This window comes from Falco naumanni, chromosome 2 (genome assembly GCF_017639655.2).
Source record: "Falco naumanni isolate bFalNau1 chromosome 2, bFalNau1.pat, whole genome shotgun sequence".
Lineage (NCBI taxonomy): Eukaryota > Metazoa > Chordata > Aves > Falconiformes > Falconidae > Falco > Falco naumanni.
The window spans coordinates 38,551,775-38,577,854 of NC_054055.1; the positions used below are offsets into that span (position 1 = coordinate 38,551,775).

The 26,080-nt window shown below is 36.5% G+C and overlaps 1 protein-coding gene across 4 annotated transcripts in view; it reads right to left on the bottom strand.

Moving 5' to 3' along the window:
- The window catches only part of DIAPH3 (diaphanous related formin 3), a 247,385-nt gene that overhangs the window by 49,284 nt on the left and 172,021 nt on the right, over positions 1-26,080 (bottom strand). For all 4 annotated transcript variants that reach the window (XM_040584081.1, XM_040584080.1, XM_040584079.1 and 1 more), the window contains 2 exons: positions 12,645-12,740; positions 12,150-12,209 (listed from right to left, as the gene is read on the bottom strand). In XM_040584081.1, coding sequence (XP_040440015.1) covers positions 12,150-12,209; positions 12,645-12,740 — 156 coding nt within the window. The remainder of the gene's footprint in view (positions 1-12,149; positions 12,210-12,644; positions 12,741-26,080) is intronic.

The window sequence follows — 26,080 nt, forward strand, 5'->3', positions numbered from 1 at the left end:
ATCTCTACTTTTGAAACTAAGGAAACATTAAAAAACATAAATCACCAGATATGATTACAGTAAACCCTCCCCAAAACCCCAACCTTATACAAAGTTATAAAAGCAATAGAAGCCTTTATGTATTAATAAGTATTTTGATCTCTTCTCCAGCCTCTGGAGAAAACAATTGGAAAAACGATATATCCCATCAGTCTCCACCTTGAAGACTTATTTCTCTGGCTAGCTGTTGTGGTTTAACCCCAGTCAGCAACCACACAGCCACTTGCTCACTCCCCTAATCCTTGCTGCCAGTGGGATGGGGAAGAGAATTGGAAAAAAAAGTAAAACCTGTGAGTTGAGATCAGAACCGATTAATAATAAAGTATATTAAAGTATATTGAAGTATAATAAAGTATCTACTACTACTGATGATGATGATGTAATTTAAAAGGAGATAACGAAATGAGAGAGGAATAAAACCAAAGCAGAAAAAACCCCAAGTGATGTACAACACAGCTGCTGACCCCCACTGACTGATGCCCCGCCAGCCCCTTAGCAGTGATTGACACTTCCCAGCCAACTCAGCAGCAGCAGTTGCATGATGTGTGAAGGAGGCTCTCCCTCTGAACATCCAGCTCAGCTCTTGCAGCCAGGGTGCCAGGAGGAGCTGTGCTTCAGTACCAATGACATCCAAAGCAGACTGAACCCCTTCACAAACTGTCAGTATCTCTTTTTCAGTTGTGCCTCAGATCCTTTGGATCCCTGACTCCAAAAGCCTGAGGGTCAACCTTGAGTCTCCCCTGGTGCTTTCTGCCAGGGGCTCCAGGCAGGGCCATTCTCCCTGGCTGTGGTGTAGAGCACATTTTTATTTTTACATCTTGCCCTGCCCAGACTGGCCCAAGTGCTACTACATGAACTTTCTCCTGGGTAACTTGTTCAAAAGCTTGCTGTTGCTCAGGGCCCCATTTGAAATCACTCTTCTTCAAGGTCACTTGACAGAGGGGATTTACAACCGGACTGTAATTTGGAACATGCATTCTCCAAAAATCCACAATGCCTAAGAAAGCTTCTTTCTTTTTTACTAGCTTTTCCAGATTCTGCACTTGTTCAGCAGAAGTTCCAAAACACTGGAAGTGCACTGTCCCTAGGTAGTTGCCCATACTATCCCGCATGCCTGCCACTCATCCAGTCCTGGGGCAGATCTCTGGGTTGATATCCTTAAATAGTTGTTTAACCTTAAACAAGACTTGGTATACATTCAGAAAACATAGCAATAGGAACATGCTGGTTTGGACATCCCAAGATATTAATTCTTAAAAATTCTCAAAAGCTATTAAAATTAGCCTGGAGGTGAAGGGGAAGATGAAGGGAGGTGTCTCCCCCATGGACTGGGAGAAAAGTTAAAAGGTATAATTATTAATAGCTTCCGATAGATGGCTCCTGAAGTACGGAGATGATGGCAATGCTGAGTACAAATACCAGATTAGCCTCACAACCAGCAATTCTGTCATACCATAAGTCAGTGTTACAAAGTACAACACAATAACCTTAGCTCAGCTCCCACAGGTGATAAACAGCACAACACGGAGCATATACTGCAAGTAAGGTACTACATGATGCAACTTTAAGAACAAACACACCAACTTTGAGGGCAAATAAACCAACGCTGTGACCAGCAATTATCAAACTAATCTAAAGAATGCTTACAACAAATTTGTTCTGACATTTCTAGTCAGACTTGTCTCAACCCGTTGTGCCCAATGCTGGGCACCAAAAAGGACTGTTATGGTTTGACCCCAGCCTGTAACTGAGTACCCTGCAGCTGCTCACTCACAGCCCACCACCCCCAGTGGATGGGGAGGAGAACTGGAAAAAGATAAAACCCATGGGTTGAGATAAGAACAGTGTAACATAAAGCAAAACATAACAACAATAATAATAGTAATGAAAAGGAAAAAGAAAGACAGAGGAATGAAAGTAAACAAAAAAAAAAGTCATCCACAATACCGGTGGTCAGCTCACCATCCACTAACAGATGCCCAGCCAGTCCCCGAGCAGCGATAAGCAGGCCCCAGTTTATATACGGAGCCTGACGTTCTATGGTATGGGATATCCCTTTGGCTAGTTCAGGCCAGCTGTCCTGGCCCTGCTCCCTCCTGGCTCCTTGTGCCCCTGCCCACCGGCAGAGCATGGAAACTGAAGAGCCCTTGCCTTAGGGTAAGCACTGCTCAGCAACAGCTGAAACACCAGCGTGTTATCAACGTTACTCTCGTACTAAATCCAAAACCACAGCGCTGTACCAGCTAGTAAGAAGAAAATTACCTCCATCCCAGCTGAAACCAGGACACTCAGAGATCTGTAGCACCTCATAACACTGCCTCTCAGTTAAGGTACACAATTCCGATACTAATTTCTTCTGCTGTTAATAAATTCAGTTACACTACTAAAATTCCAGTGAAATTTAGGTGCCAAAGTCAGCCTGGGTATGAAAATGTTTCACTCAGCTGTGTTTGACCCTGGTTATGCAGATTCAATTATTCCCTCAGGGAAAGGGTTTAAACCATGTTTTCCACAACCTTGGAAAGTTCCCTTTTGTTCATTAGCATCCCCCTGCACACAGCATTTCACTGTAAATAACAAATGTTACCAAGCCTAGTAATTCAAATATTCATATTGAATGAGGAAGGCTGACAATGATTCCTGCAACAAAAAAACAGTGATTGAAGTGAAATACATACTATCATCTGGAAGCTCTGGCCATGACAGCAGCCTATCAGCTTGTGTCACATTAGGCAAGCACTTGCCAACAAATAGTTTACCTGTGTTTCTATTAAACTCTTTTATCCAACGTGTTTATACCAAAGCAGTAGTGATTTCATTCCATTCCATGTGGCAAATTTTCGTGATATTAATACAATCTTCTCAATTTCCCACTATTACAACTTATCTTTTGGAAAAGTAAAAATTCATCTAATATTTTAAATAAAACAAACTGTCACTAAATCAGGTAAAACAGGAGGCATATCCCATTTTCAGATTGTTTAAAATGATTTCCTTCTTTCTGTTTATGAAAAGCGACTATCAGAAAATGCTGTCTTTCTAGCCAGTATAGGTTCTCAAATGGCAGGGAAGAACCCGTGACAAATTTATTCTAGATATAAAATACATAACCTATTAAATTAGTTAATTCAGATTTTAGAAATAGAAAAGAAACCTATGAAAAGATCCTTCATTGTGGCAGTGTATCCTACTTTTCTGCGGTTCAAGGCTTCTTGAAATTCTTGGACATAGCTCCTGAAACTGCATAGCTCAATTAGGTGCTGTACACAGATACTCAAATTTGTTTATCCCCAAACAGGTTTGTGATACCTGAATTTGTTCCTGGCCTCCAAGCTATCCTGCTTCAAGTAGACAAAGTAGTCTCTCCAGAACTAATTCAATATCTGTATGTGCACTGTACTGTAACATACCAGGTACACTCACCTCTTTTCAAATGCAAACAGGCATAAAGCTTAACAAAACAGATAAAAAGAAAAAACTCTGGAATAATTATTTGCCCATGCTGAAAATCTGCTGAGATTTCATTCCATTCTCCTGTTTATGACACTAAGTATTCTCGATGTTATCTTTTAAATTTCTTATTTTATCATTTTGCTATGCCACAAGGAGAGAGAAAATCAAGGACTGCAAGTCTGAATACAAAGTAGATTAAATTCACTCTTGGTATTCTAAACCTCAGGGTTTAGATTTTTGAAAACTTAAGGCAAATATGGTCAGACTTGTAGGGTCAGATAACAATTTTTCTTTGATTCCTCTATATACAGAGTTAGATAAATATGAGACAAAAAAGCAGGAGAAAACCTCTTTCCTCCGATAAAATACACACACCCCCCTCACCATTATAAAAATGTCTTCTTTTTAAGATAGCATGACAAAACATTGTAACAGAAAGACCATGCTAACAAGGCATTGTTACAGTCTTTCAAAGAAAGGAGGAGTATGTATTAGTAATCCTGGTTTTTGCAAATCCAGTAAAATACAGATTACTTCCAGAGGAAGTAAAATATGCTGGGAAATTGCATGGACTTCAGGTAATTTTCCTGTTTGTTTAAAAAGATCTAATAATGATATAATGAAAAAAATCAGGTAGACACATAACTCCAGTATTTCTTTTACATTGTACATTTTTGCTCTGTTGCAACAACCACTCAGGAAAAAATGAAACTCAATTCTCCCAATAAAGGAAGCGAATCCCCAGAACATTAAGGGAACACATTCATTTACACGGCAAAGAAAGATGAATTAAGAAGTGTGCTTAAAGAATTAAATAAGCAATGTTTTGTGCTTTCTCTACATCTTTTGAATTGCTGACTAAACAATGTTGCATTAACCAGATATCAATTGAGTCACAAAACAGACTCAGGTCAGGGCTGCTACACTGTTTCCATCTCATATTTTGTCCCCAGTAGAGTCTTTTAACCAAAGAAAAATCATTTCTAATGTCTAGCTGATGAAAATTCGCTACCCAATATTTCACTTTTTTTTTTTTTTTTTTTTTTTTTTTAAAGAATGACAACCCCTTTGAGAAAAACAAACAAACAAAGAAATATAAAGAGCATTGTGGCTGTTGTTCAGTTAATAAATACATCATTTATTTTATTTAGATCAGAGTTCTTAATTCCTTTGAAGCAAGAAGCAGGAGTTTAGATACTACTTGTTCTTAACATTCAGAAAACAGAAGTGAAAGACTCTAGTAAATTTATACCTAAAATCTTGTTTAACAAATATGGAAGAGACTTTAGAAGTACTCTGAAAAGTGACAAGACCTCTTTGCTATACAGATCAACTCAGTAATTGTCTTTCAACGGGAAGTTCTGTGTGGCTAAACAATGAAAAGACACATATGGGTAAATTGTTGGTAATTTACAGCTTCCTTCACAGATTTAAGATTGTCCACTGATGCATATTCAAAAGACTGCTTTGAATATATAACTTGCCTGCTGTAGCTTTTGGAAATCTGGTTACCTAGCTAGACAATTATGAAGCTGACATTTACTGTATGTGCAATTACGGAATACATAGTGTCACTGCTTTCAAATGTCACCTCTTTGCCACAGTTCTTACCTTGTAGAAAATGTCCTTGCCTCCCTTGAGAGAGGGGAGCTTATTCAACTAGTACTGACATCAATGAATAAGGGAATGATTAATATAATCAAATGTATTGTTAGAAGTTTGACTTTAAGACAATTGAAACAAATGAGTTGTTAATGGTTAATTCGAGACATAAGTATTTTTGTATATCCTGCTAAATGCTTCGTTAAGCATCAAAAAATCCTTTGTCCAAAAAAGTACCTTCAAAAGGAAGCACCCCCACAAGATAGATGAGCTGACTGGAAGTTCATCATGAGGAATGAGCTCAGCAAAAACGAGGGGAAAGGTAATTCCCGCAGGGTGAGACTGCGACCACCGACTCAAGAAATCCGCCAGCCCCAAAAAGAAGTTGAGGATGAGCATGCAAACTTATTACATGAGAAGCAAGAAAATTATTTGACAAACAGGAAACTGAATACTAAGTAATGAATTAGGTAACTTGTAATCAATGAAGGTCGATGTCTTTGTAAGCTAAACCGTATAAATAGTGGAAAGTTTTCAGAAGCAGGGAGCTAGGCATTTGTGGGTTACCACCTAGCTCACTGCTTCGTGACAACTGGAATAAAGGAATAGAAATACCTCTACTCAGTGTGTACATTAGTGCTGTGCACTGGGTAACAAACCCACCTGTGGGATAACAGTACCAATGAACACCAGCAAGGTATTTACAAAAGCAGTTAGCTCTTCTGAGTGCCTAATTTGACATCTTCAAAGGGTCTCACTTGAGGAATGAAGTTGTTAGACCTCTGGAGAATAAACCCCATTATAAGGTCCACCTTGTCTCAAGGTGGCACCTAAATGTTTTACTCTAAAAAAGCTTTGGTTCTCTTGTCTTTTGTATATGATGTTCACATATAGTTCTTTATGATAAGACAGAATGGAGGATTTCACCTTACTCATAGGGTTGATAAGGGAAATCTCACAAGACTTTATAAAAGGAGTAACACAGACTTTTTTTGTAGATTACAATTCCTTCTCTCCTTTTGTAAATACAGGGAGTGCTAAGGTTGACAGTGTATGCTTGGCTTATATTAAGGGCAAACTAACAACATTTATTTTTTTCCATTTATACCAGTATTTTCACAGTACTGATGAGCATTTACTATTAATTTAAAGTACCCTTTTCTATTCTTAACAGAGCTTGCATTCATTTTTCAGCATTTGGAATTTGGAAATGAATAAATAAATGAATGTTTTATACCTCTCTATGTCAGTGTTTATTATAAAAGTTAATTTTATTAACTTTGTTGCAATGACTCTGTGAAAAAAAAAAAAAAATGCCATTTTTCATCCAAAACTAGTCTCTGTCATCCCTTCTGACTCAAGTACTTCCTCCGCTCCAACTTTAAATTATGACAGGAAGATCGCTACAAAAAGATCCTGAAAACTTTGCATCAAAATTAATCTTATTCCTAGATATTTTGGAATGTAAATTTTTCAGGGCCACTTCTGTGAGAGACTGTATGAGTATGCAAGTATGGCAATGCAGAAATACTTCTAAATAAACAAACAAAAATGAGTAAATTCACCTTCCTTGTCTGGATGGTTTTTTTTTTTCCACACATGCAAAATTGACTCATGGTCACAGTTTATTTGTACCCTGCTGCCTGCTCTAGCAAAAATCTCTTTACTATGAACAGTGCAGATGGTTTCAGGGGAATTATTTCTGTTAGAATAAGCAGCAATTTTACTTGACCTATGAAATCAATACTGAAGTGAAGCTTTGGGAACAACTAAGAACTATATTTTGGTTTATTATTAGAAATCCTATTAAATGTTTTCATTTCATAACAGTGCCTACAGACATTCTGGGTCTTCTGCTGAGGAAACTTGTCTATTGAGTAAAACTTCATAAAGCCTTACAAAAAATTTGTCCACCGCAGCTACAAACACTGATGGCTTTAGATCACTTACAAAAAGAAGAATAGGCTAACATGCATAGTGCCTTCAACACAATTACTACCATGAAGAACTGGTAGTGCTCAAGAACGCATCTTGAGTTCTGGGTAAGTACTGGGTAAAAAGTTATCTTCCCAGGTTTTCCAGTGTTAGATACTTCCTAATGGTTGCTATGTACAATTGTGGAAAAGACAGCAACATACACAGACATAAGAAAAAAATGAGTAAAAACTAGGTTTAAATGTCAATCATAGTTTGCTGTCATATACAGCAATGATGAAATAAAAAAGTGACCTCTAAGTGGTTGCACTGTCGGTTTCAAGAATTAAGATGAGCCGATGAGCCTGAGCTCATTGTCAGCTATGATTGTCAAAAATAAGGTAGCAGAGGCACTAATATGAACCTCAGATGACAGTTCTATTATGAATAAGAGATGAAAAAAAAACAATGAACACGAAAAAAAGGTTTTCTTCTACTTAATTGGGACCAGCATGACATTGCTTGACAAGGATTTTGTTTAACAGAAGTGTTTAAAATGCTTCAGGCTAAATGTGACATGAAAATTATTCTATTGTTTATAGATATACTGAACAAACAGCTATGGTAATTACGGCTATCTCTTACCATGAAAGTTTGATTTGAATATAGAATCAAGACCTTTTTGTTACCTTTGGAAGTACAGTCCACAAGCCAATTACTGACTGCAAGACATAGATTTCTTATAACCTTTGCAGCCACAAAAAGCAATCTGTATTTTTTTACTGCCATTTTATTATAACTTTTCTTTACTCGCAGCATTTTGAATACAATCTATTTGTGAAGAAAAACACTTTCTGCTGCACTTGAGGTACATATACATGCAATCAAAGCTGCATCGCAAATTTGTATTCATGCATTTCAGATACCATTACCTTGGCTAATGTTACTGCAAATAAATGCGTAGCCATAGCAGCAGAGAACTTGATGCAGGCTGCAAAGCCTGACTGAAAACTTAGTGAATAATGCAGCTTTCTGTGCTGTAGTGGGCTCTGTGCTGCCTTGAATATGCTGCTATTTGTGTTTGAACTTAACTATCCTGAAATAAATGTGCAAGCTGCAAATATGCCTTGACTGTTCTTGTAAATAATTTATACTCAGATAAGCCATAGCTATTAGCTGCTTGAAGTTATCTTCTAATGTGCAAAATCCTGATCATTGAAAATTAAGTGCTTTCTTCTGCTCCCTAAATAAATAAAAAAAAAGCTCCCCTGTTAGATGCTATTGAACCAAAACCTTACTGAAGTTTAACACTAAAACTACACCAATACTTGTGTCATACAGTACTCTGAATGGGAATTACAGCAAAAGCAGATACCACAATATTTACAGCAGTTTATGGCTCTTTGCAGTTATAGCAAATTGTGTCATTAACAGGTAGTTTTGAACATATATGCAATTCAGTTGTTAATTTAAAAAATACAAACACCATGGAAGGAAACAAAAGAAATAAATATACCAATCATATCTACCTCAACAAAAATCTAGGGATTTTTTTTTGTCTTCTTAAGGTGTTAGAACATTTCCAAGACATAGCAATTCCAAATGTGTTTTATTTCCATTAGTTATGCAGCAGGGCATTTCCTCAGCAAGAAATTATCTGACTTGATGGGCCTTGTCACAAGCAGAAAAAATACAATTGGTAATTCTGATCACAGAATTTAAATCTACAGAGTAGATTTAAACATGGCAAAAAAAACATACCATGTTAGAAAGAGGCAATCTGTTCAATAAAAGAAGAGTGCAGTAGGACTGAAAATAACACAGCTAAGAGGCCACCCTGGGATGCAGCATGAGAACTAGTACTTCTTTTTCATCAGAAATACCAACTGATTGAACACTAACAGACTTTTCTGGGGAGCTCAACAGATCATGAAGAGAAAAATGGCTAACCAATGGCTAATATTCCACTAAATTTACTATTCCTCCTTTTTTTTGTCTTAAGCAGTCCACTTAAAGGAAACAATTTCAGTTCTCAGTTCTAGAGCTTGCTCCTCTATATTACTTTGTTTTATAGGGACTGGCTCAGCCTCATGAGCAAGTGATAATTTGGTATCTTGAGCCGTATTGAGGATAACAATGGCAATGGTTAAGAGATTTTTTTCTTGCTTCCATTTGTATTACAGCTAAGGAAAAAGTGTGCATTCTGGCTGTATTTCTCTCCCCTGCCAATCTGAGAGATATGGAGCCACTACTGTCCAGTTCCCATCTATGCTTGGGTCTGATTTGTATTGTACTTTTTAAGGAAAGTATCTTTAATCATAAAGATGAAACCACTTTTTTTTAATTGGATTGGTTTTGTTTTGAAACAGAAGGGATTAGCTAGAACTTGATGGTATCTGCCTAACAGATCACTACACTCTGAATGATTCAGAGGACAGACATTTCAAGTTGTGGCTTGTAATTCTTTTCTACTGCATGACGAGTCAAAGAAGTTCATCTTAGGTATGAATCTGAGGTGTGTATTAACATATATCTACTCTAAGTGAATCTGTTAGTCTCAGCAGAATAAGCAGTAACCAAAGCAGTTACCAGTTAACCCAAACAGCCAAAACCAGTATGAACTTTTATCTGTCTCTACATGTTTTAAGCTTAGATTAAGTCAGTGGGGTTTTTGCCATGATACAAAATTTAGCATCCATTTGACATTTTAGGCTGGGAAAAACAGCAAATCAATGAAAGAGCAAGCCAATACTTCTGTCTAATGACCTATCCCAGTTTTTCTGAAGTGGGCTGAAATCACAGACTTCTTGTTTATACAGTCTATATGTAATATACCATTATATACAGTATTCACCACTTACTATACATGTAATAATAGATTATTACATATGTATCTATGTTTATATATAAAGTGCAAGAAAAAATATACGGAGAACAAGCCCTGAAAAAAATCCTCACATTACACACTGCTGAACTCAGAAGCAGAAAATTAAAGAAACTTTATAATTATAATTCTTGCTTTGACGGGCTACATTGTTAACTTTATTATCTAGTAGGACTGAAAATAACACACCTAAGAGATAATTATCTAGTATAGTCCGACTAGATAATAAAGTTAACAACGTACCAGTCAAAGCAAGAATTATAATGGTTATTATCTAAAAAAACCACCTTGGATACTCAGTCTAGTATTCATCCTAGATAGTATGCAACCTACAAAATTTCTGATTTCCCAATAACAAAATAAGTTATTAAAAGCAAATTCTCAACTAATTTACACAGATTTTGAAAAGGAAAAAAAAATAAAAATAAAGAAGTTCACCTCAAAGATGAACTTGGAGCAACCAATGACAATCAATGTATTTCTATCAAAAAGCCAAAAAAGCTTTGATAAGTCAACTCACCATAATCTACATCAACTTCAGGGCTCTGTTTATCTCAAGATAGGAAGTTAAAACATGTAGATATGGTGGCAGGTGCCAACAAATCAAAAACATACTAAAGAATTCTTTAAAAGCAAGTTCAGAGGTGTATTATTCTGTTCCTGAGCTAGCAAGACATGTGAAAGAAAAGCTGAATTTATTTCAAAATGCCTTACAATCTGATTACCTCAAAATGCTCTATGAAAAAACTGACATTGGTAACAACAAACACAAAAAAAGAATCCAAGAGTTTACTTTTACTCTTCTCTCCAAATCAAATGTCTGAATTTAAAAATTCAGTATCAAATCATATCCATCTGCTGAACAAATCAGTCCGTGGGTTAGACTACAGTTTCGTAGAATGAAAATCTTGGGGATTTTGTTTGTTTGGTTTTGGTGTTTTGTTTTTAACCTGAAACATGGCCCTAACATTTGACCAAATGCTGTTACTTTGAAAACTGGAAGCTACACTGTCTGTCCACAGACAGCTTGATAGACAGATAGAATGGGATGAAAAGTAGTAACATTCAACATAATTGCTCTTACAAGCAGAAACACTTACAGAAGAAATTCAGATGTGCTCTGTAGTCATCATTCAAATATCAGTGTTATGTGCTAGACAAGAACCTGTCAGATGTACTTGATTTTTCGTTGAGCCAATTCCTACAAGTGAATTATCTTTAAACTGTCCTTCCAGTTCTATTTTCTTTAATTTTGTGTTTAATAATGCCAAATTCTGTATGTTCTTTTTCTGGCAATATACACTTAAGAAATAAACACTTAAACATGAGGAATAATTAATAACATCAATTTGATGGCATCTGCTTTATAAACTCTGAAGTGCATTTAAACATCGAAGGATAATGCATTCTGCTTAAAAAACTAAGAAAGGAGATATCTTTTTTCATCATGTTTCAATCACATTTTTTTTCTCTAACAGAAGTAGTACATATATAATTTTTTTCCTGAAACCACTAGTTACGAGCAACTGAAAACAGTCACTCTGGACTCCTCAAGCTTAACAAAAGCACAGCTAGTATAATAATATTCTGTAGATTGTCTAACAAACAAAGCTAACAAGCAACTGCACCCTCCCTGTAACTTTTCGTGTATGAACAAGTCCTACTGATTACAGTAAGATAGTTCAGGAGTTTATGAATAAATATATGCACAAGACTCATGCTCAAAATTTTGAGAAATATTTTGCAATGAAGTAACTGATTAATTTACTATTACTTTGCAGATACAATATCACTTTTGAATTATACTGGTGAATGATAGCTTAAAGGTTTCCAGCTGTAGTATCAAGAAAACCAAGACAAAGAAAAATAGAATTAATGCAAAACAGTTCTCTGATACGGTATCATAAATACTTAGCAATATAAAATGTTCCACAACCTCTGCTTTCTATTATAGTTCCATAATACATTCAAAAATCCTTACATGACTGCTCTTGAGGATTATAGAAGTACTATATTTAAACATGTAACTGAATTTTAAATAAATAAAAAACCCACACAAGATAGAAAAGATTTGCAAAGTAATCAGTAAATATAGTTTCAGGATGTAATATTCAGATGATTCTTAGAAAGCAGGTTCAAATACAGTTTCAGTGTTTTAATAATATGGAAAACTGAAAAAATGACAGCAATCTTTTGAAAGCACATATCAACTACATAAGCTGAGAAGAGCATGCAATTAATAAATATGGTTCATTACCATGGTTACAAGCTTTCAGGACAGGCCGCTGTGTGGTTGGACTGAGATTTTGTGGTACATCTGTAAAAGCAAGGAAAGAATGGAAATAAGACACATCTTTGAAAGTTATGGAGTACTGTAACAACTTTACTAAGAATATTTAGAAGTTAGGCATTTCTAGGAGCAAATCGACAGTTACACACCAGTGAAATAATGTGATTAACTTACAGGACAAGACGACTTTTACTTCCCGCATTCAACTATAAACCCTAAAAAGCTGCAGTACATGTGGCTATATCAAAGAGTCCTGCCATAATAATCAGGCTATGCCAAGCTCAATAAATTAATCTCCAAAGTGCTACTGACATCTGCAAAGCAGTCTGAACATCCCTGAAACTTGTCATTGCAAAAAAGTGTTAAACCCAATAGCATTTCAGTTCAAGAGCACTGGACCTACTGGAACACATAATGCTTTTAACTTTCTCTGGAAAATAAAATGTAAAACAGAATATTCACCTTTAGACCTTGGTGCCCTTTTCCGTCGGTCTCGAAAAGCTGCACCTGACTGCAAGGCCTCCAACAGGCTATCCATCACTCCAGTCTCCTCACCTTCTGTAAAGAAGAGAGAAGGAACCTTTTAGGTTACCATAGCAATATCAAAGCATAAATAATAATAACAACAATAAAACATGATAAAAGATATTAATAGTATTATTAAAACTATTTCAAACTCAGACCAGGTTTTGACTCACAAATTGCTCTCTTGCAATTAATCACAACAGATTTGGTCTTCTATACATTGAACTAGGCAAATTTTATTCCATTCATTCCACATTCCGCTCTCCATACTGAAAGTCAAGCATAGTTTTAAGTGAAATGTCATTTCACTTATTTTCATTTCAGTAGCCTTTTTTAACTGCAAATAATCAGTTTCACGTCAGCTTTCAAGAGCTGTCCCTTAAAAGATTTGCTGTATTAGACAAGAGATCATTTCAGTTATTCTTATAAAAAGTTGAAATTATTTCTCAGCAGGAAGCTGAGTGAACGATATTGGACTGGATAGGACACAGAGCAATATCTATAGGTAGCTTTAATCAAAAGCCATTTTCTGCTTGTATTTAATAACTTCTGGCCAATATTAAATAATTGATGTAGTTCAGGAAAATTCGGGGGATATTATACATACATGTGCAATACAATAAGTAGAAAGAATTATGGATGTCAGTGTGAGATTATAATTAAATGCAAACATTAAATGCCCTACTTTTATTTCCTCAAATAAACCTATCAGAAAATGTTAAGATTTTTTTAACCTTGTTAACCCCTTGTGTCTGTGCCTGGGAGGACAAAGAATGCAATTCCAAGGATTTACTATATGATGAAAAAATCACCACAGAGGAATAAAGAATTACATGATAGAAATCTCATTACGCCTCACTGAGAAAAACTCCCTAGGTCAACACACACTTTGGATACAGTCAGACATGCCACATGGTTCTGCAGTTATTGCTTATAGTGAATATTCAAATCAGGATCTGACCTAGCTGATGGGTATAACAAGATGCCACACCACTAATTAAAGTGCTGAACTACAAGCAAGGAAGAAGGGCAATCTTCAAGACCTGAATATGGAGGATAATTATTATGGGAGATGTTGCCTTTCAACACTATTTCTACGTTTCCCTTCTTTAAATAAATTCCATCTTTCAATAAGCTTTACAGATTTCTAGCATCTAAGGTAAGTGGTTTCAAGGGCAACAAAAACCGTTCAGACAAAAAACCCTAAAAATTGCAGAGAAGGAGGTCTGGCAAAGTACTGTCAAATCATCATGGGACAAATCACAAATCTGATGTTCTAGAAACCACATTTTTACTCTCATGATTTTACACCTAAGTCAAGAGTTGAATCTAGTTTAGCTACTGAGAACCCTAAGCCTGGATATCATTTAAAAGCAGAAGAGGAAAGCATAAGAAAAGGAAGCACAAGATTTTGGGAACCAAGATATGAAAATCATTATTTTTTAAAAAAATAATTGAGTATTGTCTTAAAATTTAAGCTTTCCTGCCCTCAAATTAAAAGAAAAAATGTCCTTCAAATACAATTTAAAGTCACATAGTGGTAATCTCCTCATAAAACAGTAAGAGTTTATATATTCAAAAATTCTATATAAATACACACACAAACATATCTAAAGCTAACAACAGATAATCCCTAACACTGACTCAAACTTAAACTAGATTTTCATAAATGTTTTTGTCATTTTCCCTATTACATCAGCAGCTAGTTTGTTATGTACAGAAGGACCAAACACATTTATTTTAAAATCTAGTTTTGTACAACTGTATTACAAATTGCATTTAGTCAGCACTTCTGTTCCTTTTATTTTCATTTTTACCCATTCCTTAATTTCTGTTAATTCTACACGTGTATTTGTGTTTAGAAAGTGATTTTTATATAATATTTGGAATTTCCTGAAACTATCTTCTAAGGACAACTCACTTCCTCCCTTGTAGTATTTGATTTGCTGCTCTCCCAAGATGCTGGTCCTTAAAACAATAAAACTGTAATCTGAAAACACCTTTAGAATCACAGAACCATTTAGATGGAAAAGATCTTTAAGATCACCAAGTCCAGCTGGTAACCTACCACTGCCAACTCCACCACTAAACCATGTCTCTAAGCACCATATCTTTTTAAAATACCTCCAGGGATGGTGATTCCACCCGCCCCCTGGGCAGCCTCTTCCAATGCTTCACCACCCTTTCAGTGAAGAAATTGTTCCTAATATGCAATCTAAACCTCCCCTGGTGCAACTTGAGACTGTTTCCTCTTATCTTTTCACTAGTTATCTGGGAGAAGAGACCTACATCCACCTCACCACAACCTCCTTTCAGGTAGCTGTAAATAATGATAAGGCACCCCCATGCTTCCTTTTTGCCAGGCTAAACAACCCCGGTTCCCTCAGCTGCTCCTCATCAGACTCCTGCTCCAGACCCTTCACCAGCTCCGTTGCCCTTCTCTGGACACACTCCAGCACCTCAATGTCTTTCTTGCAGTGAGGGGCCCAACACTGAACACAGTATTTGAGGTGCAGCCTCACCAGTGCTGAGTTCAGGGGGACAATCACTTCCCTAGTCCTGCTGGCCACACTATCTCTGATACAAGTCAGGGTGCTATGGGCCTTCTTGGCCACACTGCTGGCTCATGTTCAGCCAACTCTCAATCAGCACCCCCAGGTCCTTTTCCACTGGACAGCTTTCCAGCCACTCTGCCCCAAGCCTGTAGGGTTGGGGTTGTTGTGACCCAAGTGTAGGACCCAGCACTTGACCTTGTTGAACCTTATACCGCTGGCCTTGGCCCATTGATCCTGTCCAGATGCCTCTGTAGGGCATTCCTGTGCTCCAGCAGATCAACACTCCCACCCAGCTTGGTGTTTGCAAAGTTACTGAAGGTGCACTTGATCCGCTCATCCAAATCTACACTCTGTACTACCAGACTAGTTAACAACCTCACACAAAAGAGCTATATGCAAAAAGTATTAATGGAAAATTAACAAATATTTTGTAATTTTGCATAATATTTAAGTACATGTATTGTCTCTACAACACATGCAAGACATAGATTAAAGATGAAGACTGAAATACAGATATTTTTTCTCTTGATTTGCATTTGGTAAAACGTGCTGTGCTTTATTATACAAAGGTTTGCTCTCCTATGACTTATGGCCTACCACAAATAACAAGGCTTGGAATGTAACTTCCAAAAAAAAAAAAAAAAAATCAGTCAGATTATATATTCAGTTTCCTGGGTTTGTTTTGGTTTGCTTTTTTTATGATGGTGCAGGTTTTTTGTTGGTTTCTTTTAGTTTTTTTTTAAACTTTCCTTTCTCCATCTGATGTAATGCAATTCTCTAAAACACTGATGTCTGGAATGAAAACACTCAGTGAATAGTTTCAAACAAAAGTGATGCTTGAAGAAATTTTGAGGCCAAGCCATTAGTTACAGTAAGGTACATGAATGTTGGAGGAAAGTTTTAAGCATTTTGGGTAATAGTAATTCAAAAAAGATGGAATAATATACACAATCCCCAAAATGATATGGTAAATGTTTATGGAAAAGACTTCATAAGCTTTGTTTTAGGAAGTAGGAATAACAGAAGAAAAATTTCAATCCTATTTCAGCATGTCATCTCTTTCCTTTTAAGCCTATCCAAGACTACTATGGATTTCACAGTTATTTCAAGAACTTAAGAGTTTTCAGTAGAAAAAAATCCTGAGGCACAATCTGCTATACTATAAAAAGACCCATCAAAAAAAAAAAAAAAAAAAAAGATTTTAAATAATGGAATAGAAAAACTGCAAATCCACAACTTTTTGTAGCATAGCTGTAACACATTTATGGGTTCTATCTGTTTTTTATACTTATCTGAAATATACTGTAGTCACAAACTGGATTATAGGTTAGTGCTTCCATTGACATGCAAAACAGTTAACAGAACAATAAGTGGAGTATATAGAAACTTGAACTAAAAAATTCCTCTAGTAGTTTTCCTATATGCATGGGTGTACTGAAAAAAGTTAACCACTGCAAATAAAAACATACATAGCTAATAATCTATGTACCCCACCTGGAGTACTGTGTTCAGCTCTGGAGCCCCCAGCATAAGAAGGACATGGACCTGTTGGAGTGCGTCCAGAGAAGGGCCATGAAGATGGTGAGAGGGCTGGAACACCTCTCGTGTCAAGTCAGGCTGAGAGAGTTGGGGTTGTTCAGTCTGGAGCAAAGAAGGCTCCAGAAAGACCTTATAGCAGCCTGCCAGTACCTAAAGGGAGTCTACCAGAAAGCTGGAGAGGGATTTTTTTTACAAGGTCATGCAGTGACAGGACAAGGGGGAATGGCTTTAAATGGAAAGAGGGTAAATTTAGATTAGATATAAAGAAGAAAATCTTTACTGTGAGGGTGGTGAGGCACTGAAGCAGGTTGCCCAGAGAAGCTGTGGATGCCCCATCCCTGGAAGTATTCAAGGCTGGGATGGATGGGGTTTTGAGCAGCCTGGTCTAGTGGAAGGTGTCCCTGCCCATGGCAGGGGGGTTGGAACTAGATGATCTTTAAGGTCCCTTCCAACTCAAGCAATTCTGTGATTTGAAGATACACAAAACATGTAGAAAGCCTGTTTTTCAAACTCCTACACCTTCAGTTCGGTTCCAAACACTGTTTTTTTGATGCCTACGTCAACAGCTGACTGTGACACCTTCTATGAAGTTACATAGCTAGCTATTAATACCCATACTATCTATAATATTGTCCAAGTTTGTATGATGGAAAGTTTAAGAAATGGAAGTGTACCATGCAGAATTTTAGAAATATTTTAAACTGCCCTGGGAGAACTGCATACAACATTGCTACAGTGATAGCATAAGAGTTGAAAATATTGTTCAATATTAACACTTCCTATGGGACCTTTAAATTGGCTTCCACAAGCTGCTGCAGACTGCTGCCACCAATCCCAGCTGGCTTCCTAATTAGTCAAGTATATCAATCTTTTGACATCCTAGAACTAGTAACTCCAGTTGGCTTGCAGATAGCTACATAACCCACAAAAAGTCCTTTGAGAAACATACCCTTCCATGATTTAAATGATCTCTTTTCCTTTAATTGCAGATGAGGAGATTTAAATACTTTTTAATATCATACCTATTTAAAACTCATACAAGTATCTTAAATACCAACTAAAGCAGAAGTAAACTTGACAAAATAACTGGCAAGTTTTGCCCTTGACATTTCAGTGCCAAGTCAGATATAAACTACCTAATTTCATAATTGCGTCTTTAGAAATGCTAAGACTATTAAAGACCCTTCTCATTTGGTGTCCTGAGTATCATAAGCTTTATAGTGCAACTTTAATACGTCTTAGAATGATAGCAACAGATACTGCAGTTGGTAATGACTCCTTCATTTTATGTACTTAAGGAAGAAATGATATATATCATAATTTCAGGAGCAGTAGTCCACTGACATTACAGAATCACAAACATAATTAGCAATATGGTTTTAAAATAAGAGTGGTGCAACAAGATTACTTTGGATGAAAAATATTTTGACAGTTCCCCTGCATCTGTCCAATATAAAGTAAAACATTACACTCAACACTGGGACTCCAGAAGTTCACTTTACCAGGAGAAAAACATGTAATAAGATGTCTCTTTCCTCTTTCAAGGAATCAAAGCTTTATTCAGCTACTTCTTTAAAAAAAAAACTAACACTTTTTTTTTTTTTTTTTTTTTTTTTTGGTGGTGGTGGTGGTGTGGGTTTTTTTAAATGAAGGTAATACTAAGGCACTTCAGAAAAACCAGACCAAGAGTTCTTTACCATGATTTGTGTTGATGTCGCCTACTCAGTCGGTACACTTAAGGGATTTATCTACAGGGACTTTGACTGTCATTTTCCACTAGGATCTATTTACTTACACACAGCTTTCTGTTACACCATAAGTACTGGAAAGGGTCTGCTCCTAAAGGCAACCTCTGAATACTAAGCCTCATCTGCAATTAAAATTACACAGTGAAGACAAACGTATATATTGAAAACAGATCTTAATATTTCATAGCTGTAACAGAAAGAAAAGGGTGCAAAAATTCAAGCGCTACTCATCATGTTATCTGAACTAGCAAAGACTTTAATTATCTTTATATCACCTTCAAAGTAATTCCATGGTGGCACTCAATTTTTTATACAATTTAAAACCAAACTAAAACTAAACTTGGACTGCTGAAGCTATTGGATTTGTTTTCCTTGTGTAAAGAATTAAGTCCTGATATCACAATTCAGTAATTACCAGAACAAATACTTTTTTATTCTTGTTTGACTAAAAGAAACTCAAACTGATAGCCATGTATTCCAATAACAGTGCACGGGCTAGCTGTGACTTGTAACATAACATAGGGGTTCCTCTCACTCTGCAAGTCTGCAAGTTCTGCAAGAACCTTGCTAGATTACAGCGAGGAAAAAAAAAAATATTTCCAATGTACAAACGCAAAGCAGAAATAGCTGCCAAGCCTGGAAACTATTGGATGGACTGGCTGAAAGGACAGTTCCTTTTAGATTTAAAAAGTTTTAAATCCAAATTCAGCCAGAAATGTCAATATTCACTTGTCTTTCCTCAGCAGTGACTTCAGGTGAAAGATATACCAGGCCTTCACAAAAGCGAAACACAAGTACATGAGTCCTGTGAGGTATATAAACAGTCTAGTCCAGAAGAAGAGTTATATTTCTTACTGATGCCCAGCACAAAGTAAGCCTTTGCTAGTGCTTCAGAGCCCTAGTCAAGTGTACTATAAAAAGGTATGATTTCCCCTAATGACTGATGCACCTATTCCATAAATCTTCTGGCTGAGGAGAGTGGGTTTCATTTCACCTTTTTTGTTCTTGCTGAAATTGTTCAATCATTGAGCTGTTATAAAGTGCTTTTATGGTACAGAAGAAGATAAGACTTTGTCTCTGAGCATATGAATGGAAATGTTACCTCAAGTTTCAAAGTGCTCAACACAAATAAAATGCAAACTAAGCACCCATCCTTCAAGAACTCTGAAAGACAGCTGTCCCTTTCAAATCAATTTTTGAAATTAGGAGGTTGGTAACTACACCAATTTAAATTCCATAGGACAACTCATACCATAAACCCCAAAAGGTAAACTGTGGTTTTAGAGGTGGTTCTGCACCGGAGACAAAAATAATTCAGTGATGTAAGGTGCCTATTTCTGCATCTCACCTGCATCAGAATTACCCACTGAAGTAATGGGACCGAAAGTGAAATCATCTTAATATTGAACTTTGTAATAAAATCGTATAAAATTCTGATGTTCATCACAAGTCTATAAATCCCATTCTTTCTGTGATGACAGAAGAAAGACACTGAACTTACTCTCCACAGAGATTATCCAGGATCATTTACATTGATTCCAGATCCAGTAAAGGGTTTAATAGAGCAAGCTTTTCTGAGGCAAACTCCTAAAATGTTTTCCTGAGGTAAACTGGACTTACAGAAGAATAAACAGGATGTGAAGCCTTTGAAGTGGTGTACCCCAGGACTTGATATTGGGGCCAATATTTGTAACATCTTCCTTCATAACCTGGACAATGGGACAGAGTGCACCGTAAGAGAGACTGCATATGGTGCAATATTCATAGTAAGGGTTGCCACACCACACTGTTGTGCTGCCATTCAGAAGAACCTTGAGAAGTCAGAAAAATGGGCAGATGGGAATCTTAATGAAATTCATCAAAAGACCTGCATGTGGCAAGGTGTAACCCCATACAGCAGCACAGGTGAAGGCCAAATGGGTGGAATGTAGCTTTAAGGAAAAAAAAAAAAAAAGTTAAAAAATTGGGAATTCTGGTAGACAACATATTGACCATGAGTCAGAATGGTGCCTTTATGGCAACAACCACCAAAGAAAAGCATAGCCAGCAGGTCAAGAGAGCTCATACTTTCCCTCTTTTCAGTGCTGGTGAGACAAGTCTGCAGTGCTGGGTCTAGGTCTGGGCTCTCTGGTACAAGGGAGACACAAACGTACTCAAGCAAGGTCAGTCAAGGGGCATGAAGATGATCAAGGGACTGGAGCATCTCTGTCATGAGAACATCCTGTGACAGCTGGGACTATTTAGCCAAAAGAAGGGAGGTTTCAGGGGATCTTATCAATATATATATAAATATCTGGTGGGGGACTGGGTGGGGTGTAAAGATGACTGAGCCAAACTCATCTCAGAGGTGCCCAGAGACAGGGTAAGAGGCAAAGAGTACAAATTTAATTACAGGAAACTGCATTCAAACATAAGATTTTTTTTTCCCCTGTTGAGAGATATCAAACACTAGAACAGGTTGTCCATCTAGAATGAAAACTCTAAACATGGCTACAACAAAAAAGAGGTTACCATTCCACTAAGCCCCCAGAAACAGTAACTAACAGTCTGAAAATGAAAATTTTTTCTGTGTACACATCTACTTTCTCACCAACTCAACACAGGATATTCTAATATTGCATTATATATTGTATTATCTGATAATACTTTTAAACAGCCAATTTACAGACACAATCTTCCTATAGTCCTTTTTTTATTCACTAGGTACACTCTGTCTTTTTAATAGAAAAAATAAAACTGCTAAATTAAGCAGAACGCTAAGCTTTAGTGGCTCACATTTAATCACTCATGACTAAAACTGACCACCCTTATCCACAGTTATCTAAGATGAAGATTTGATAAAACAGCTAATAGGACAATCAGCTACATATAAAGAAGTCAGTCAACATGTTTTTCCGTTTACTTTACACATCACAGCTCCAGCTCCAACAGCACTTGACAAGAATGCAACCAATCCAACCAATTTGGTTTTTTAGACTAGACAAAAATTAGTATTTTCATTAGTGTTGTTCCACAGAGGGGGTAAAAAAAAAAAAATCTATTATTGAGATGTATCAATTACAATTTGATTTGGAAAGCAGCTAGAACCACTCTAGTAGCATTCCTAAATGAACATAGCTTCTTAAAAGAATATATGTAGCTGAATATAATGTATGTGTGTGTATTAACATCTTGTCTTTTTGTTACTGGGTGCCTCTGAAGGAGTTTATTAAGCACAGGGAAAGACATTACTATTTCCATTCACATTTATAAACAAATGATAAATCTGAAAATACATACAATGATCACTTGTACTGACAGTTGTGGTACAGAGATGAGGGGCTGAAGGAAATTTAAAAATTATCTAATTTCTCACTCATGGAGTGAGAAAGTTCTGGCTGGCCTACATGACTGAGCGTAGTAAAAGGGCATCTTCTGGACAGCTTTGGGTGGGCAAGCTCCTTTTCGTCTGGGTGGCTATAAAGATACCACAACACCCAGGAGGATCAGATCAATGGTCCACCTAACTCTGCATCTTTCACGCACTACCAGCCAACAGCAAACATCTACAAAAAGGACAGGATAAATATGTAATGACATTTCTAGCATAGTCTCTTGGTCTCCAGTAGTTTGTAATTCATAGACTTTGTATTTGCATTTAATAGCTTTCAACGGATAGAAGCTGCCAGAGAAATCAAGTAATTTCTGTCAGCAAGCTTCAGAGCAAGAACATTTTGGTATGCAGTAACAAGACTGTATGTCTGTACAACCACTGAGGTACTGCCGAGTGAAGATAAGCGTTACAGGAACAGCATAGAAATAGAAGCAGCAGCAGACTCATTTTGAAGGAAGACTCAGAGACATGACCTTCTCTTCTGCTAGTTTTCCAACAATGACAGAGAAGGTTCCTGGCTCTTTTACAACCTTGGACTAAGGAAAGTAAAAATCAAGCATACCCTCCTCCAATGTTTTGGTAAGGATATTTATTCCTCCCCTCCTCTGCAACTTGAGAGAAGAAACTTCTGATGATTCATTAAAAACACAAAGAATAAAAACATTTACACATAGCAGGACTGAGAGTTTAAAGAGGACTCTGATGTCTACCTCCTTATGGAGGAGATGTGGGGTAGTATTTGGAGTAGGAAATGCTTACTCAAACCAAAACCTGCTATTTGCATAAATATGAGAGCTCTTAATCCCAAAGACTGCTCCAGAGATTGTAATTTTTTTTCATGGTAATGCCATTTTAAGTTTGCAGCATTCTTTTCACATTTGTTTAGAAATTTTACTGCCACAACATAAATTACAAGTCTTATGAGAATATTTATCTACAGACATTACTTTAATGATCCTTAATTTTTGCAACAGTTCTGTTTGTTTTGACTATTTCTCTCTCTCCCAAGTACAGCTGCTATTTATTTTTTCAGGGGCTTTGTATAAACCTCGCTTTCACAAAGGCCTTTCAGCTACTATCTCCTAAGGTTCCACTTCTAAGCAAAATTTTCAGAAAGAAAAATAATTGTTTCTTCTAAGCATCTTGTTCTTTTGGAGCTACTACTTAGTACAAACAAAAAGCAGCTGCTGCATTCTGAGCCCATGGGTTGCCAACAAGTGCATGAACTACACCTCCATGCTTCAGAAGATTTAGCACCTTTGAGATCTTGTTAGAACATGACTTGTGAGTACTAGTTGTTGGGCTTTAAAGAATAAAGATTCAGATCAGTTCTACTTTTTCTTTTGCACAAAAACCATTCACCTCTCAAAATCCTACAGTGTGAGATGAGACTTGACAAGGTTTTGCTGTATCTCATCTTTTGCTGTGACTTCTGCAGATCTATCACACATTGTTTCTCAGGACAGATATTTTTTTTTTATTTAAACATACCTGTATTTTATCATTCTCTGTATCATTTTCAAGTGCAAATGTGACAGCTATTCACATTTGAATTCACCTATTCACCTATTGAAGGAACATCTGTTCTCAGTAGTTTACTCAGATTTACACTTTATTGTCAAAACAATACACTTGCAGATGAGTACTTAGTGACATACCAGGTGACATCTCCTATCCAATGGACTTGTGGTCAATGCCTGTCACAACTCATTCCTCATATATAGAATTTTTAATTTATTTTTTTTAACTGGCATAAAGTGAGACCTACTCTCCAAGCTTGTCATGGCCTTACCATCAACTATGCATAAAGTATTAACATGAATAAGTATGAGTAGGCAACTCTATAATGTCCCACAATTATTTCTGCTCATTTTTATTTACTATAAGAGGAAGTTACGCTCCTCACAGTTACAGAACAGATTTATTCCCTACTGGTCACATAATAGAAGTGATACTTAAGAATAAATCTAAATAACAAGAAGTGACCTCAGGAACCCTCTTGGTGAAGAGGATCCAATTTGAGGATAAGTGGAGGCAGCCATGGGATAACTGGAAAGTTATCAGCACCAAGGAGGAACCGAGTTGAATGGCGCACTTGAAATTCCAAAAGGGAAAACTTACACAGCTCCAAAAGGAGCCCTTACACAAAATAGTTATTGGATATTAATGTTATACCTGCAGGATTTCTTCATATATAGCACTATCAGATCTTTTTGTTTCCTTCATGATAAAATGAGTTGCACAAAACATATACCCAAGTGCCCAAAATCTAGCAATAAACCTACTATTTTCTAAAACTTGTGTTTTTCAGGAAAGTATCCCAGCAGACATTTTAAAACAACAAATTACCAACATATGTTAGAAACTACTGATGTCATCTAAGTTGTAATGGAACATGAGCAGATTTTTATGATCTGTGACATTTGCAGTCCTTCATTCTCCTCAGAGGAAAGGAATACTACTAAGAAGTATTGATTCTCCTCTCCCAGTGAGAGGAAATTAATAAAATGGAGGCCTTATGAACTTGAGCTAGGCAGGGAAAACAGGATCTTTGAGGGTACTACTAATATAAGTACGTTTGGGGATTTTTAAATTTATTTCAAAGGCATTTTATCTGTTAGAATCTATATTACCTAATTATGCTTGCTATTTTCATTGCTTAAACTGTCAGTGCTAGGATGCATGGTGTCCTTTTGTTTTGCAGAACACCACAGAACTAATGAAAATATTCATATTGCACAACTTAGCAGACAGTAATAAAACAATAAATGTTTGAAGAACCACAGCCTAAAACACTCTTAACAAGTTTGTGAGTTATGAATGTTTTTTTCCAAAACCAGATAAACAATATAAAACCCCTGCAAAAATAAATGCTGTAAAATTGTCTGCAAATAAGGTCATAACTATCTAAATGATCAGAAACATGGATTTTAAAAGTTAGTTGTGATAAAACTGAAACTGAGTTAACACTGAAAACAAACTAATATTCTAGATTGTAAATCAGATGTTTAAGACATTTTGGCATCGCTTCGCTGCTTTTGGGTAAGGGCAGCCTTTGTAAATAACCATGGATTACAGTGGCTTGTTACTTAAACAGTATTCAAAGTAAGATACAATGAAGATGCCACAATGATGGAGTTCTCAATTACATTACAATAAATTTAGCTGGTGTTACCACAGTGAACATAATTCTTTACACTGTGATAGATCAAACTAATTGATTGATAATTATTTTGTCAATTGAAAATAACTGACAGCCTTTCAATGAACTAGACATAGCTAGGGAAAAAAGGAAAAAATAATTTTTGAATGCTTATGTTACTCTTCCATCAGATTCAGAGCCACATTATGCCTCTTCAAGTAGTAAATACAGTTTTGAGAAGTCTGCCAAAATAAAATAAAAAAAACGAACAACCCCCACTTATCATATAGTTGTTGCTGTCCTTCCTGACAAAACAAATCCACCAAAGGTGCCTTCCACTTCCAGAATTTGGGTTTTCTAATAGACTTTTAAAATGATGTTGCAAACAAGCACAAGAAACCTTATAAGGAGGCTCCCCATAACAAAAAATAACTCATCAGTGGCCAATTTAGTGAATACCAGACACTCCAGATATTTATAGCTTCAGGTGATCCTAACACCATTTTTTCCCATCTGTTGTTGTTTAGATCAGTAATTCCAGACTGAACCTTAAGTGGCTGCTAACAAGAGCAAGAAATGTCCTTCCATACACTTACACCATGTAATAAAAACCTAAGCTACTAAGGGACAAAGCAGCTATTTACTCAATCACCTAGCTGATCACAGTTCCCCACTATATGAACTGAAGCAGTAGGTTAAACTATCATACCAGAAGCCTACATACACGTGTGGGTATATGACTTAGAAGCCCTTAACCTGTATTCTGGAATGCCTGAACATGATCATAAAGAATAGGACTTGAGAGGAGCTTTAATTTTCCCTGAAAGACTACCAGTTGTCCATCCAAAGCACTATTGGTCATACATACAACATGTCTGAGAGAAGAACATCTAACCCCTTTTGAAACACTTCCAACCATGCATGAATACAGGTACCAGTTTTACCCTTTCCTAGTCTTCTGCAGCCTTCTCTGTCTTTCATGAGCTTTATAAAGATTGTCGTCAGTAGTTTTCTGA